Source organism: Engystomops pustulosus, unplaced genomic scaffold (assembly GCF_040894005.1).
Source record: "Engystomops pustulosus unplaced genomic scaffold, aEngPut4.maternal MAT_SCAFFOLD_272, whole genome shotgun sequence".
In the NCBI taxonomy this organism is placed as follows: Eukaryota; Metazoa; Chordata; class Amphibia; order Anura; family Leptodactylidae; genus Engystomops; species Engystomops pustulosus.
Window position 1 is genome coordinate 34,979 of NW_027285151.1, and position 14,693 is coordinate 49,671.

The 14,693-nt window shown below is 59.6% G+C and overlaps 1 protein-coding gene across 1 annotated transcript in view; it reads right to left on the bottom strand.

The window, feature by feature from the left end:
• Nucleotides 1-14,693, bottom strand: part of PRRC2A (proline rich coiled-coil 2A) — a 38,947-nt gene that overhangs the window by 21,117 nt on the left and 3,137 nt on the right. Inside the window, exons 2-4 of the mRNA XM_072132217.1 lie at nt 3,449-3,586; nt 3,198-3,375; nt 3,021-3,120 (exon numbers count right to left, since the gene is read on the bottom strand). Of these exons, the coding sequence (XP_071988318.1) occupies nt 3,021-3,120; nt 3,198-3,375; nt 3,449-3,560 (390 nt within the window). The 5' untranslated portion in view covers nt 3,561-3,586. The remainder of the gene's footprint in view (nt 1-3,020; nt 3,121-3,197; nt 3,376-3,448; nt 3,587-14,693) is intronic.

The following is a 14,693-nucleotide window of genomic DNA, read 5'->3' on the forward strand; positions in this document are numbered from 1 at the left end:
CAAACCATCACTGCCCTAGAGGAGATGTGCAGGAGGAACGGGCCACAGCCCCCAAAGCATCACTGCCCTAGAGGAGATGTACAGGAGGAACGGGTCACAGCCCCCAAACCATCGCTGCCCTAGAGGAGATGTACAGGAGGAACGGGCCACAGCCCCCAAACCATCACTGCCCTAGAGGAGATGTACAGGAGGAACGGACCACAGCCCCCAAACCATCACTGCCCTAGAGGAGATGTACAGGAGGAACGGGCCACAGCCCCCAAACCATCACTGCCCTAGAGGAGATGTACAGGAGGAACGAGCCACAGCCCCCAAACCATCACTGCCCTAGAGGAGATGTGCAGGAGGAACAGGCCACAGCCCCCAAACCATCACTGCCCTAGAGGAGATGTACGGGAGGAACGGGCCACAGCCCCCAAACCATCACTGCCCTAGAGGAGATGTACAGGAGGAACGGGCCACAGCCCCCAAACCATCACTGCCCTAGAGGAGATGTACAGGAGGAACGGGCCACAGCCCCCAAACCATCACTGCCCTAGAGGAGATGTGCAGGAGGAACGGACCACAGCCCCCAAACCATCACTGCCCTAGAGGAGATGTACAGGAGGAACGAGCCACAGCCCCCAAACCATCACTGCCCTAGAGGAGATGTACAGGAGGAACGAGCCACAGCCCCCAAACCATCACTGCCCTAGAGGAGATGTACAGGAGGAACGGGCCACAGCCCCCAAACCATCACTGCCCTAGAGGAGATGTGCAGGAGGAACGGGCCACAGCCCCCAAACCATCACTGCCCTAGAGGAGATGTGCAGGAGGAACGGGCCACAGCCCCCAAACCATCACTGCCCTAGAGGAGATGTGCAGGAGGAACGGGCCACAGCCCCCAAACCATCACTGCCCTAGAGGAGATCTACAGGAGGAACGGGCCACAGCCCCCAAACCATCACTGCCCTAGAGGAGATGTGCAGGAGGAACGGACCACAGCCCCCAAACCATCGCTGCCCTAGAGGAGATGTACAGGAGGAACGGGCCACAGCCCCCAAACCATCACTGCCCTAGAGGAGATGTACAGGAGGAACGGGCCACAGCCCCCAAACCATCACTGCCCTAGAGGAGATGTACAGGAGGAACGGACCACAGCCCCCAAACCATCACTGCCCTAGAGGAGATGTGCAGGAGGAACGAGCCACAGCCCCCAAACCATCACTGCCCTAGAGGAGATGTGCAGGAGGAACGGGCCACAGCCCCCAAACCATCACTGCCCTAGAGGAGATGTGCAGGAGGAACGGGCCACAGCCCCCAAACCATCACTGCCCTAGAGGAGATGTGCAGGAGGAACGGGCCACAGCCCCCAAACCATCACTGCCCTAGAGGAGATGTGCAGGAGGAACAGGCCACAGCCTCCAAACCATCACTGCCCTAGAGGAGATGTGCAGGAGGAACGGGTCACAGCCCCCAAACCATCACTGCCCTAGAGGAGATGTACAGGAGGAACGGGCCACAGCCCCCAAACCATCACTGCCCTAGAGGAGATGTACAGGAGGAACGGACCACAGCCCCCAAACCATCACTGCCCTAGAGGAGATGTGCAGGAGGAACGAGCCACAGCCCCCAAACCATCACTGCCCTAGAGGAGATGTACAGGAGGAACGGGCCACAGCCCCCAAACCATCACTGCCCTAGAGGAGATGTACAGGAGGAACGGGCCACAGCCCCCAAACCATCGCTGCCCTAGAGGAGATGTGCAGGAGGAACGGGCCACAGCCCCCAAACCATCGCTGCCCTAGAGGAGATGTGCAGGAGGAACGGGCCACAGCCCCCAAACCATCACTGCCCTAGAGGAGATGTACAGGAGGAACGGGCCACAGCCCCCAAACCATCACTGCCCTAGAGGAGATGTGCAGGAGGAACGGGCCACAGCCCCCAAACCATCACTGCCCTAGAGGAGATGTGCAGGAGGAACGGGCCACAGCCCCCAAACCATCACTGCCCTAGAGGAGATGTACAGGAGGAACGGGCCACAGCCCCCAAACCATCACTGCCCTAGAGGAGATGTGCAGGAGGAATGGACCAGCGTATGAAGATTCGTCATCACCAATGAAATGACGAGTGAATCGGCGCTCACCAAATGTAGTTTTCAGTCTTTATTCGCAGAGCGTCATAACGTAATCCATGATGTAATCGTTGCCGAGGGAACACATGACAACAAGAAGAAAAGGAAGGATCGGACTCGCTGCCAATGACAAAGAAAAATCTACATGGGAGGAGCAGGCGAAACGCACGAGAGCCCGAAATATACAGCGTACCCCGGGCTTGGAAATAGATAATCAGCAGCAACGCAGATTAATAAACAGGGGGAGAGGAGACAATCTACCCCCCTCCCACCCCCTGGATATTCGGGTCAGGAGCCTCCTGTATACACGATCTGGAAATGGAGGTCACAGCAGTCTGAGATCATTGGGGTGATTGAGGCCTCGTCTTCCCATGGCATGCGATGTGCTTTGCCTCCTGGCGGGTACATCCCCATCTCCTCCCGGGGGTCACCCTCTGCCCCTGGACTCCCTCTTGTGTGTTCTATGCCCCTAAATCAAATACAAATACGTTGTGGATCGTAACCGCCTACACGGACACCATAGGATACACACAACCCGCTCCTGCAGGTGATAAAGAGTTCACGTTCCGTTATTTAGCAGGACTACTGAACCTGCGTGACCCCATCTCATGTCCCTTTTTGGGAGCCTCTATCCGTCCCACGTGGCGATTACTGACTGATTGCTGATAATTTTACTCTTCCTTAAAGATGACTCGTCTCTGCATGGTGACTCCTTTTGATGAGCGGCGCCCGTGTTCTCGTGTTTTATTTCTCGCACCTCCTGAGGGTTTGTTTTCACATTTTGAGGTTCCACCTGTCAGGTTATTACAGGTTTCTGATCTTTGAACCTGCACAATTGGTGGCAGACTAAATCCCCCCCCACCTATATGTACGGGGGGTAGCTGTTAGGACCACCCCTCTCACTTACCTCTTGTGGTATTGGGGGGCGCCTCGGCGGGTTTGATGCAGGCGTCTGTGAAGCCGGCGGTGGCTGCGACTCCGGCTGCGCTGCTGGAGAGACATCGGTACTGAGGATGAACAGAGAGGAAGGGGTCAATAGTGAAGAAGGTGCACAAGCTCCTGCATGTCACAGCTGCTGCCTCACCTCTTTGGCTCGGTTGTATCCTGCTTGCTTGCCCATCCTGATCCGTCTTTGGGGACTAGTGAGACGTTGGGGTCATTCCCTTTGTTCTCGGCTTTCAGGCTTGGGAGGTTGGCTGGGGGGGGCATGCGCCTGGCAATAGCGACTTTCCCGAGACTCTGCAGGCCATGGCGAGTAGTGACTGTAGAAGAAGGGGCAGGATTAGAGGCGGCCCGGAGAGCTGAGCGGCGCCCCCCATGGCCCAGCACCCTCACCTGCTGGTTTCTGCACCTCTAAGGACTTGCCCTTGTAGGTATCAAACAGGTTGAGGGACGAGTACTTCTTGCCATCCTTCCCCTTTGCAGTCTGCCCCGGCCGCTCGGACATCGCGGGGGAAGCTCATTGAGTACGATCTGAAAAACATCCGCAATGGGCGAAGTGTAAGTGGAGCATCCGGGGAGCGCGGCCCTGCACCGAACATCACATTATTCATCCGCAATGGGCGGAGTGTAAGCAGAGCGTCCGGGGAGCGCGGCCCCTGCACCGACACCGAACATCACATTATTCATCCGCAATGGGCGGAGTGTAAGCGGAGCGTCCGGGGAGCGCGGCCCCTGCACCGACACCGAACATCACATTATTCATCCGCAATGGGCGAAGTGTAAGCGGAGCATCCGGGGAGCGCGGCCCTGCACCGACACCGAACATCACATTATTCATCCGCAATGGGCGAAGTGTAAGCGGAGCGTCCGGGGAGCGCGGCCCTGCACCGACACCGAACATCACATTATTCATCCGCAATGGGCGAAGTGTAAGCGGAGCATCCGGGGAGCGCGGCCCCTGCACCGAACATCACATTATTCATCCGCAATGGGCGAAGTGTAAGCGGAGCGCCGGGGAGCGCAGCCCCTGCACCGAACATCACATTATTCATCCGCAATGGGCGAAGTGTAAGCGGAGCATCCGGGGAGCGCGGCCCTGCACAGAACATCACATTATTCATCCGCAATGGGCGGAGTGTAAGCGGAGCGTCCGGGGAGCGCGGCCCCTGCACCGACACCGAACATCACATTATTCATCCGCAATGGGCGGAGTGTAAGCGGAGCGTCCGGGGAGCGCGGCCCTGCACCGACACCGAACATCACATTATTCATCCGCAATGGGCGGAGTGTAAGCGAAGCATCCGGGGAGCGCGGCCCCTGCACAGAACATCACATTATTCATCCGCAATGGGCGAAGTGTAAGCGGAGCATCCGGGGAGCGCAGCCCTGCACCGAACATCACAATATTCATCTGCAATGGGCGGAGTGTAAGCGGAGCATCCGGGGAGCGCGGCCCCTGCACCGACACCGAACATCACAATATTCATCTGCAATGGGCGGAGTGTAAGCGGAGCGTCCGGGGAGCGCGGCCCTGCACCGAACATCACATTATTCATCTGCAATGGGCGGAGTGTAAGCGGAGCGTCCGGGGAGCGCGGCCCCTGCACCGAACATCACAATATTCATCCGTAATGGACGAAGTGTAAGCGGAGCGTCCGGGGAGCGCGGCCCTGCACCGACACCGAACATCACATTATTCATCCGCAATGGGCGGAGTGTAAGCAGAGCGTCCGGGGAGCGCGGCCCTGCACCGACACCGAACATCACATTATTCATCCGCAATGGGCGAAGTGTAAGCGGAGCGTCCGGGGAGTGCGGCCCCTGCACCGACACCGAATATCACATTATTCATCCGCAATGGGCCAAGTGTAAGCAGAGCGTCCGGGGAGCGCGGCCCTGCACCGAATATCACATTATTCATCCGCAATGGGCGAAGTGTAAGCGGAGCATCCGGGGAGCGCGGCCCCTGCACCGACACCGAACATCACATTATTCATCCGCAATGGGCGGAGAGTAAGCGGAGCGTCCGGGGAGCGCGGCCCTGCACCGACACCGAATATCACATTATTCATCCGCAATGGGCGAAGTGTAAGCTGAGCGTCCGGGGAGCGCGGCCCCTGCACAGAACATCACATTATTCATCAGCAATGGGCGAAGTGTAAGCTGAGCGTCCGGGGAGCGCAGCCCTGCACCGACACCGAACATCACATTATTCATCCGCAATGGGCGAAGTGTAAGCAGAGCGTCCGGGGAGCGCAGCCCATGCACCGAACATCACATTATTCATCCGCAATGGGCGAAGTGTAAGCAGAGCGTCCGGGGAGCGCGGCCCCTGCACCGAACATCACATTATTCATCCGCAATGGGCGAAGTGTAAGCGGAGCGTCCGGGGAGCGCGGCCCCTGCACAGAACATCACATTATTCATCCGCAATGGGCGAAGTGTAAGCGGAGCGTCCGGGGAGCGCGGCCCCTGCACAGAACATCACATTATTCATCCGCAATGGACGAAGTGTAAGCGGAGCGTCCGGGGAGCGCAGCCCCTGCACCGACACCGAACATCACATTATTCATCCGCAATGGGCGAAGTGTAAGCGGAGCGTCCGGGGAGCGCGGCCCCTGCACAGAACATCACATTATTCATCCGCAATGGACGAAGTGTAAGCGGAGCGTCCGGGGAGCGCAGCCCTGCACCGACACCGAACATCACATTATTCATCCGCAATGGGCGGAGTGTAAGCAGAGCGTCCGGGGAGCGCGGCCCCTGCACCGAACATCACATTATTCATCCGTAATGGGCGGAGTGTAAGCGGAGCGTCCGGGGAGCGCGGCCCCTGCACCGACACTGAACATCACATTATTCATCCGCAATGGGCGGAGTGTAAGCGGAGCGTCCGGGGAGCGCGGCCCTGCACCGACACCGAACATCACATTATTCATCCGCAATGGGCGGAGTGTAAGCGGAGCGTCCGGGGAGCGCGGCCCCTGCACCGAACATCACATTATTCATCCGCAATGGGCGAAGTGTAAGCGGAGCGTCCGGGGAGCGCAGCCCTGCACCGAACATCAAATTATTCATCCGCAATGGGTGGAGTGTAAGCGGAGCGTCTGGGGAGCGCAGCCCTGCACCGACACCGAACATCACATTATTCATCCGCAATGGGTGGAGTGTAAGCGGAGCGTCTGGGGAGCGCAGCCCTGCACCGACACCGAACATCACATTATTCATCCGCAATGGGCGAAGTGTAAGCGGAGCGTCCGGGGAGCGCGGCCCCTGCACCGAACATCACATTATTCATCCGCAATGGGCGAAGTGTAAGCGGAGCGTCCGGGGAGCGCGGCCCCTGCACCGAACATCACATTATTCATCCGCAATGGGCGGAGTGTAAGCGGAGCGTCCGGGGAGCGTGGCCCCTGCACCGACACCGAACATCACATTATTCATCCGCAATGGGCGGAGTGTAAGCGGAGCGTCCGGGGAGCGCGGCCCTGCACCGACACCGAACATCACATTATTCATCCGCAATGGGCGGAGTGTAAGCGAAGCATCCGGGGAGCGCGGCCCCTGCACAGAACATCACATTATTCATCCGCAATGGGCGAAGTGTAAGCGGAGCATCCGGGGAGCGCAGCCCTGCACCGAACATCACAATATTCATCTGCAATGGGCGGAGTGTAAGCGGAGCATCCGGGGAGCGCGGCCCCTGCACCGACACCGAACATCACAATATTCATCTGCAATGGGCGAAGTGTAAGCGGAGCGTCCGGGGAGCGCGGTCCTGCACCGACACCCAACATCACATTATTCATCCGCAATGGGCGAAGTGTAAGCGGAGCGTCCGGGGAGCGCGGTCCTGCACCGACACCCAACATCACATTATTCATCCGCAATGGGCGGAGTGTAAGCGGAGCGTCCGGGGAGCGCAGCCCTGCACCGAACATCCCATTATTCATCCGCAATGGGCGAAGTGTAAGCGGAGCGTCCGGGGAGCGCGGCCCTGCACCGAACATCACATTATTCATCCGCAATGGACGGAGTGTAAGCGGAGCGTCCGGGGAGCGCAGCCCTGCACCGACACCGAACATCACATTATTCATCCGCAATGGGCGAAGTGTAAGCGGAGCGTCCGGGGAGCGCAGCCCTGCACCGACACCGAACATCACATTATTCATCCGCAATGGACGGAGTGTAAGCGGAGCGTCCGGGGAGCGCAGCCCTGCACCGACACCGAATATCACATTATTCATCCGCAATGGGCCAAGTGTAAGCGGAGCGTCCGGGGAGCGCGGCCCTGCACCGACACCGAACATCACATTATTCATCCGCAATGGGCGAAGTGTAAGCGGAGCGTCCGGGGAGCGCGGCCCCTGCACCGAACATCACATTATTCATCCGCAATGGGCGAAGTGTAAGCGGAGCGTCCGGGGAGCGCAGCCCTGCACCGACACCGAACATCACATTATTCATCCGCAATGGGTGGAGTGTAAGCAGAGCGTCCGGGGAGCGCAGCCCTGCACCGAACATCACATTATTCATCCGCAATGGGCGAAGTGTAAGCGGAGCGTCCGGGGAGCGCGGCCCCTGCACCGAACATCACATTATTCATCCGCAATGGGCGAAGTGTAAGCGGAGCGTCCGGGGAGCGCGGCCCCTGCACCGAACATCACATTATTCATCCGCAATGGGCGGAGTGTAAGCGGAGCGTCCGGGGAGCGTGGCCCCTGCACCGACACCGAACATCACATTATTCATCCGCAATGGGCGGAGTGTAAGCGGAGCGTCCGGGGAGCGCGGCCCTGCACCGACACCGAACATCACATTATTCATCCGCAATGGGCGGAGTGTAAGCGAAGCATCCGGGGAGCGCGGCCCCTGCACAGAACATCACATTATTCATCCGCAATGGGCGAAGTGTAAGCGGAGCATCCGGGGAGCGCAGCCCTGCACCGAACATCACAATATTCATCTGCAATGGGCGGAGTGTAAGCGGAGCATCCGGGGAGCGCGGCCCCTGCACCGACACCGAACATCACAATATTCATCTGCAATGGGCGAAGTGTAAGCGGAGCGTCCGGGGAGCGCGGTCCTGCACCGACACCCAACATCACATTATTCATCCGCAATGGGCGAAGTGTAAGCGGAGCGTCCGGGGAGCGCGGTCCTGCACCGACACCGAACATCACATTATTCATCCGCAATGGGCGAAGTGTAAGCGGAGCGTCCGGGGAGCGCGGTCCTGCACCGACACCCAACATCACATTATTCATCCGCAATGGGCGGAGTGTAAGCGGAGCGTCCGGGGAGCGCAGCCCTGCACCGAACATCCCATTATTCATCCGCAATGGGCGAAGTGTAAGCGGAGCGTCCGGGGAGCGCGGCCCTGCACCGAACATCACATTATTCATCCGCAATGGACGGAGTGTAAGCGGAGCGTCCGGGGAGCGCAGCCCTGCACCGACACCGAACATCACATTATTCATCCGCAATGGGCGAAGTGTAAGCGGAGCGTCCGGGGAGCGCAGCCCTGCACCGACACCGAACATCACATTATTCATCCGCAATGGACGGAGTGTAAGCGGAGCGTCCGGGGAGCGCAGCCCTGCACCGACACCGAATATCACATTATTCATCCGCAATGGGCCAAGTGTAAGCGGAGCGTCCGGGGAGCGCGGCCCTGCACCGACACCGAACATCACATTATTCATCCGCAATGGGCGAAGTGTAAGCGGAGCGTCCGGGGAGCGCGGCCCCTGCACCGAACATCACATTATTCATCCGCAATGGGCGAAGTGTAAGCGGAGCATCCGGGGAGCGCGGCCCCTGCACAGAACATCACATTATTCATCCGCAATGGGCGAAGTGTAAGCGGAGCGTCCAGGGAGCGCAGCCCCTGCACCGACACTGAACATCACATTATTCATCCGCAATGGGCGAAGTGTAAGCGGAGCGTCCGGGGAGCGCGGCCCTGCACCGAACATCACATTATTCATCCGCAATAGGCAGAGTGTAAGCGGAGCGTCCGGGGAGCGCGGCCCCTGCACCGACACTGAACATCACATTATTCATCCGCAATGGGCGAAGTGTAAGCGGAGCGTCCGGGGAGCGCAGCCCCTGCACCGAACATCACATTATTCATCCGCAATGGGCGAAGTGTAAGCGGAGCGTCCGGGGAGCGCGGCCCTGCACCGAACATCACATTATTCATCCGCAATGGGCGAAGTGTAAGCGGAGCGTCCGGGGAGCGCAGCCCCTGCACCGAACATCACATTATTCATCCGCAATGGGCGAAGTGTAAGCGGAGCGTCCGGGGAGCGCGGCCCCTGCACCGACACTGAACATCACATTATTCATCCGCAATGGGCGGAGTGTAAGCGGAGCGTCCGGGGAGCGCGGCCCCTGCACCGAACATCACATTATTCATCCGCAATGGGCGGAGTGTAAGCGGAGCATCCGGGGTGCGCGGCCCCTGCACCGAACATCACATTATTCATCCGCAATAGGCAGAGTGTAAGCGGAGCGTCCGGGGAGCGCGGCCCCTGCACCGAACATCACATTATTCATCCGCAATAGGCAGAGTGTAAGCGGAGCGTCCGGGGAGCGCGGCCCCTGCACCGACACTGAACATCACATTATTCATCCGCAATGGGCGAAGTGTAAGCGGAGCGTCCGGGGAGCGCGGCCCCTGCACCGACACCGAACATCACATTATTCATCCGCAATGGGCGAAGTGTAAGCAGAGCGTCCGGGGAGCGCGGCCCCTGCACCGACACCGAACATCACATTATTCATCCGCAATGGGCGAAGTGTAAGCGGAGCGTCCGGGGAGCGCGGCCCTGCACCGACACCGAACATCACATTATTCATCCGCAATGGGTGGAGTGTAAGCGGAGCGTCCGGGGAGCGCGGCCCTGCACCGAACATCACATTATTCATCCGCAATGGGCGAAGTGTAAGTGGAGCGTCCGGGGAGCGCGGCCCCTGCACCGACACCGAACATCACATTATTCATCCGCAATGGGCCAAGTGTAAGCGGAGCGTCCGGGGAGCGCGGCCCTGCACCGAACATCACATTATTCATCCGCAATGGGCGAAGTGTAAGCGGAGCGTCCGGGGAGCGCGGCCCCTGCACCGAACATCACATTATTCATCCGCAATGGGCGAAGTGTAAGCGGAGCGTCCGGGGAGCGCGGCCCCTGCACCGACACTGAACATCACATTATTCATCCGCAATGGGCGGAGTGTAAGCGGAGCGTCCGGGGAGCGCGGCCCTGCACCGAACATCACATTATTCATCCGCAATGGGCGGAGTGTAAGCGGAGCGTCCGGGGAGCGCGGCCCTGCACCGAACATCACATTATTCATCCGCAATGGGCGAAGTGTAAGCGGAGCATCCGGGGAGCGCGGCCCCTGCACAGAACATCACATTATTCATCCGCAATGGGCGGAGTGTAAGCGGAGCATCCGGGGAGCGCGGCCCCTGCACAGAACATCACATTATTCATCCGCAATGGGCGGAGTGTAAGCGGAGCGTCCGGGGAGCGCGGCCCTGCACCGACACCGAACATCACATTATTCATCCGCAATGGGCGAAGTGTAAGCGGAGCGTCCGGGGAGCGCGGCCCTGCACCGAACATCACATTATTCATCCGCAATGGGCGAAGTGTAAGCGGAGCATCCGGGGAGCGCGGCCCCTGCACAGAACATCACATTATTCATCCGCAATGGGCGGAGTGTAAGCGGAGCATCCGGGGAGCGCAGCCCTGCACCGGACATCACATTATTCATCCGCAATGGGCGAAGTGTAAGCGGAGCGTCCAGGGAGCGCAGCCCCTGCACCGACACTGAACATCACATTATTCATCCGCAATGGGCGGAGTGTAAGCGGAGCGTCCGGGGAGCGCGGCCCTGCACCGAACATCACATTATTCATCCGCAATAGGCAGAGTGTAAGCGGAGCGTCCGGGGAGCGCGGCCCCTGCACCGACACTGAACATCACATTATTCATCCGCAATGGGCGGAGTGTAAGCGGAGCGTCCGGGGAGCGCGGCCCTGCACCGACACCGAACATCACATTATTCATCCGCAATGGGCGAAGTGTAAGCGGAGCGTCCGGGGAGCGCGGCCCTGCACCGACACCGAACATCACATTATTCATCCGCAATGGGCGGAGTGTAAGCGGAGCGTCCGGGGAGCGCGGCCCTGCACCGACACCGAACATCACATTATTCATCCGCAATGGGCGGAGTGTAAGCGGAGCGCCGGGGAGCGCGGCCCCTGCACCGAACATCACATTATTCATCCGCAATGGACGAAGTGTAAGCGGAGCGTCAGGGGAGCGCGGCCCCTGCACCGAACATCACATTATTCATCCGCAATGGGCCAAGTGTAAGCGGAGCGTCCGGGGAGCGCAGCCCCTGCACCGACACCGAACATCACTTTATTCATCCGTAATGGGCGAAGTGTAAGCAGAGCGCCGGGGAGCGCGGCCCCTGCACCGAACATCACATTATTCATCCGCAATGGGCGGAGTGTAAGCGGAGCGTCCGGGGAGCGCGGCCCCTGCACCGACACCGAACATCACATTATTCATCCGCAATGGACGAAGTGTAAGCGGAGCGTCCGGGGAGCGCGGCCCTGCACCGACACCGAACATCACATTATTCATCCGCAATGGGCGAAGTGTAAGCGGAGCGTCCGGGGAGCGCGGCCCCTGCACAGAACATCACATTATTCATCCGCAATGGGCCAAGTGTAAGCGGAGCGTCCGGGGAGCGCGGCCCTGCACCGAACATCACATTATTCATCCGCAATGGGCGAAGTGTAAGCGGAGCATCCGGGGAGCGCGGCCCCTGCACCGAACATCACATTATTCATCCGCAATGGGCGAAGTGTAAGCGGAGCGTCCGGGGAGCGCAGCCCCTGCACCGACACCGAACATCACTTTATTCATCCGTAATGGGCGAAGTGTAAGCAGAGCGTCCGGGGAGCGCGGCCCTGCACCGAACATCACATTATTCATCCGCAATGGGTGGAGTGTAAGCAGAGCGTCCGGGGAGCGCGGCCCCTGCACCGAACATCACATTATTCATCCGCAATGGGCGAAGTGTAAGCGGAGCGTCCGGGGAGCGCAGCCCCTGCACCGACACCGAACATCACTTTATTCATCCGCAATGGGCGAAGTGTAAGCGGAGCGTCCGGGGAACGCGGCCCTGCACCGACACCGAACATCACATTATTCATCCGCAATGGGCGAAGTGTAAGCGGAGCGTCCGGGGAACGCGGCCCTGCACCGACACCGAACATCACATTATTCATCCGCAATGGGCGAAGTGTAAGCGGAGCGTCCGGGGAGCGCAGCCCTGCACCGAATATCACATTATTCATCCGCAATAGGCAGAGTGTAAGCAGAGCGTCCGGGGAGCGCGGCCCCTGCACCGAACATCACATTATTCATCCGCAATGGGCGAAGTGTAAGCGGAGCGTCCGGGGAGCGCAGCCCTGCACCGAATATCACATTATTCATCCGCAATGGGCGGAGTGTAAGCGGAGCGTCCGGGGAGCGCGGCCCCTGCACCGACCATCACATTATTCATCCGCAATGGGCGAAGTGTAAGCGGAGCGTCCGGGGAGCGCGGCCCCTGCACCGAACATCACATTATTCATCCGCAATGGGCGGAGTGTAAGCGGAGCGTCCGGGGAGCGCGGCCCCTGCACCGAACATCACATTATTCATCCGCAATGGGCGGAGTGTAAGCGGAGCGTCCGGGGAGCGCAGCCCTGCACCGACACCGAACATCACTTTATTCATCCGTAATGGGCGAAGTGTAAGCAGAGCGTCCGAGGAGCGCGGCCCCTGCACCGAACATCACATTATTCATCCGCAATGGGCGAAGTGTAAGCGGAGCGTCCGGGGAACGCGGCCCTGCACCGACACCGAACATCACATTATTCATCCGCAATGGGCGAAGTGTAAGCGGAGCGTCCGGGGAGCGCGGCCCCTGCACCGAACATCACATTATTCATCCGCAATGGGCGAAGTGTAAGCGGAGCATCCGGGGAGCGCGGCCCCTGCACAGAACATCACATTATTCATCCGCAATGGGCGGAGTGTAAGCGGAGCATCCGGGGAGCGCAGCCCTGCACCGGACATCACATTATTCATCCGCAATGGGCGAAGTGTAAGCTGAGCGTCCGGGGAGCGCGGCCCCTGCACCGACACTGAACATCACATTATTCATCCGCAATGGGCGGAGTGTAAGCGGAGCGTCCGGGGAGCGCGGCCCCTGCACAGAACATCACATTATTCATCCGCAATGGGCGGAGTGTAAGCGGAGCGTCCGGGGAGCGCGGCCCTGCACCGACACCGAACATCACATTATTCATCCGCAATGGGCGAAGTGTAAGCGGAGCGTCCGGGGAGCGCGGCCCTGCACCGAACATCACATTATTCATCCGCAATGGGCGAAGTGTAAGCGGAGCGCCGGGGAGCGCAGCCCCTGCACCGAACATCACATTATTCATCCGCAATGGGCGGAGTGTAAGCGGAGCGTCCGGGGAGCGCGGCCCTGCACCGACACCGAACATCACATTATTCATCCGCAATGGGCGAAGTGTAAGCGGAGCGTCCGGGGAGCGCGGCCCTGCACCGAACATCACATTATTCATCCGCAATGGGCGAAGTGTAAGCGGAGCGTCCGGGGAGCGCGGCCCCTGCACCGACACCGAACATCACATTATTCATCCGCAATGGGCGAAGTGTAAGCGGAGCGTCCGGGGAGCGCGGCCCCTGCACCGAACATCACATTATTCATCCGCAATAGGCAGAGTGTAAGCGGAGCGTCCGGGGAGCGCGGCCCTGCACCGACACCGAATATCACATTATTCATCCGCAATGGGCGGAGTGTAAGCAGAGCGTCAGGGGAGCGCGGCCCCTGCACCGAACATCACATTATTCATCCGCAATGGGCCAAGTGTAAGCGGAGCGTCCGGGGAGCGCAGCCCCTGCACCGACACCGAACATCACTTTATTCATCCGTAATGGGCGAAGTGTAAGCAGAGCGCCGGGGAGCGCGGCCCCTGCACCGAACATCACATTATTCATCCGCAATGGGCGGAGTGTAAGCGGAGCATCCGGGGAGCGCGGCCCTGCACAGAACATCACATTATTCATCCGCAATGGGCCAAGTGTAAGCGGAGCGTCCGGGGAGCGCGGCCCCTGCACCGACACCGAACATCACATTATTCATCCGCAATGGGCGGAGTGTAAGCGGAGCGTCCGGGGAGCGCGGCCCTGCACCGAACATCACATTATTCATCCGCAATGGGCGAAGTGTAAGCGGAGCATCCGGGGAGCGCGGCCCCTGCACCGAACATCACATTATTCATCCGCAATGGGCGAAGTGTAAGCGGAGCGTCCGGGGAGCGCAGCCCCTGCACCGACACCGAACATCACTTTATTCATCCGTAATGGGCGAAGTGTAAGCAGAGCGTCCGGGGAGCGCGGCCCTGCACCGAACATCACATTATTCATCCGCAATGGGTGGAGTGTAAGCAGAGCGTCCGGGGAGCGCGGCCCCTGCACCGACACCGAACATCACATTATTCATCCGCAATGGGCGAAGTGTAAGCGGAGCGTCC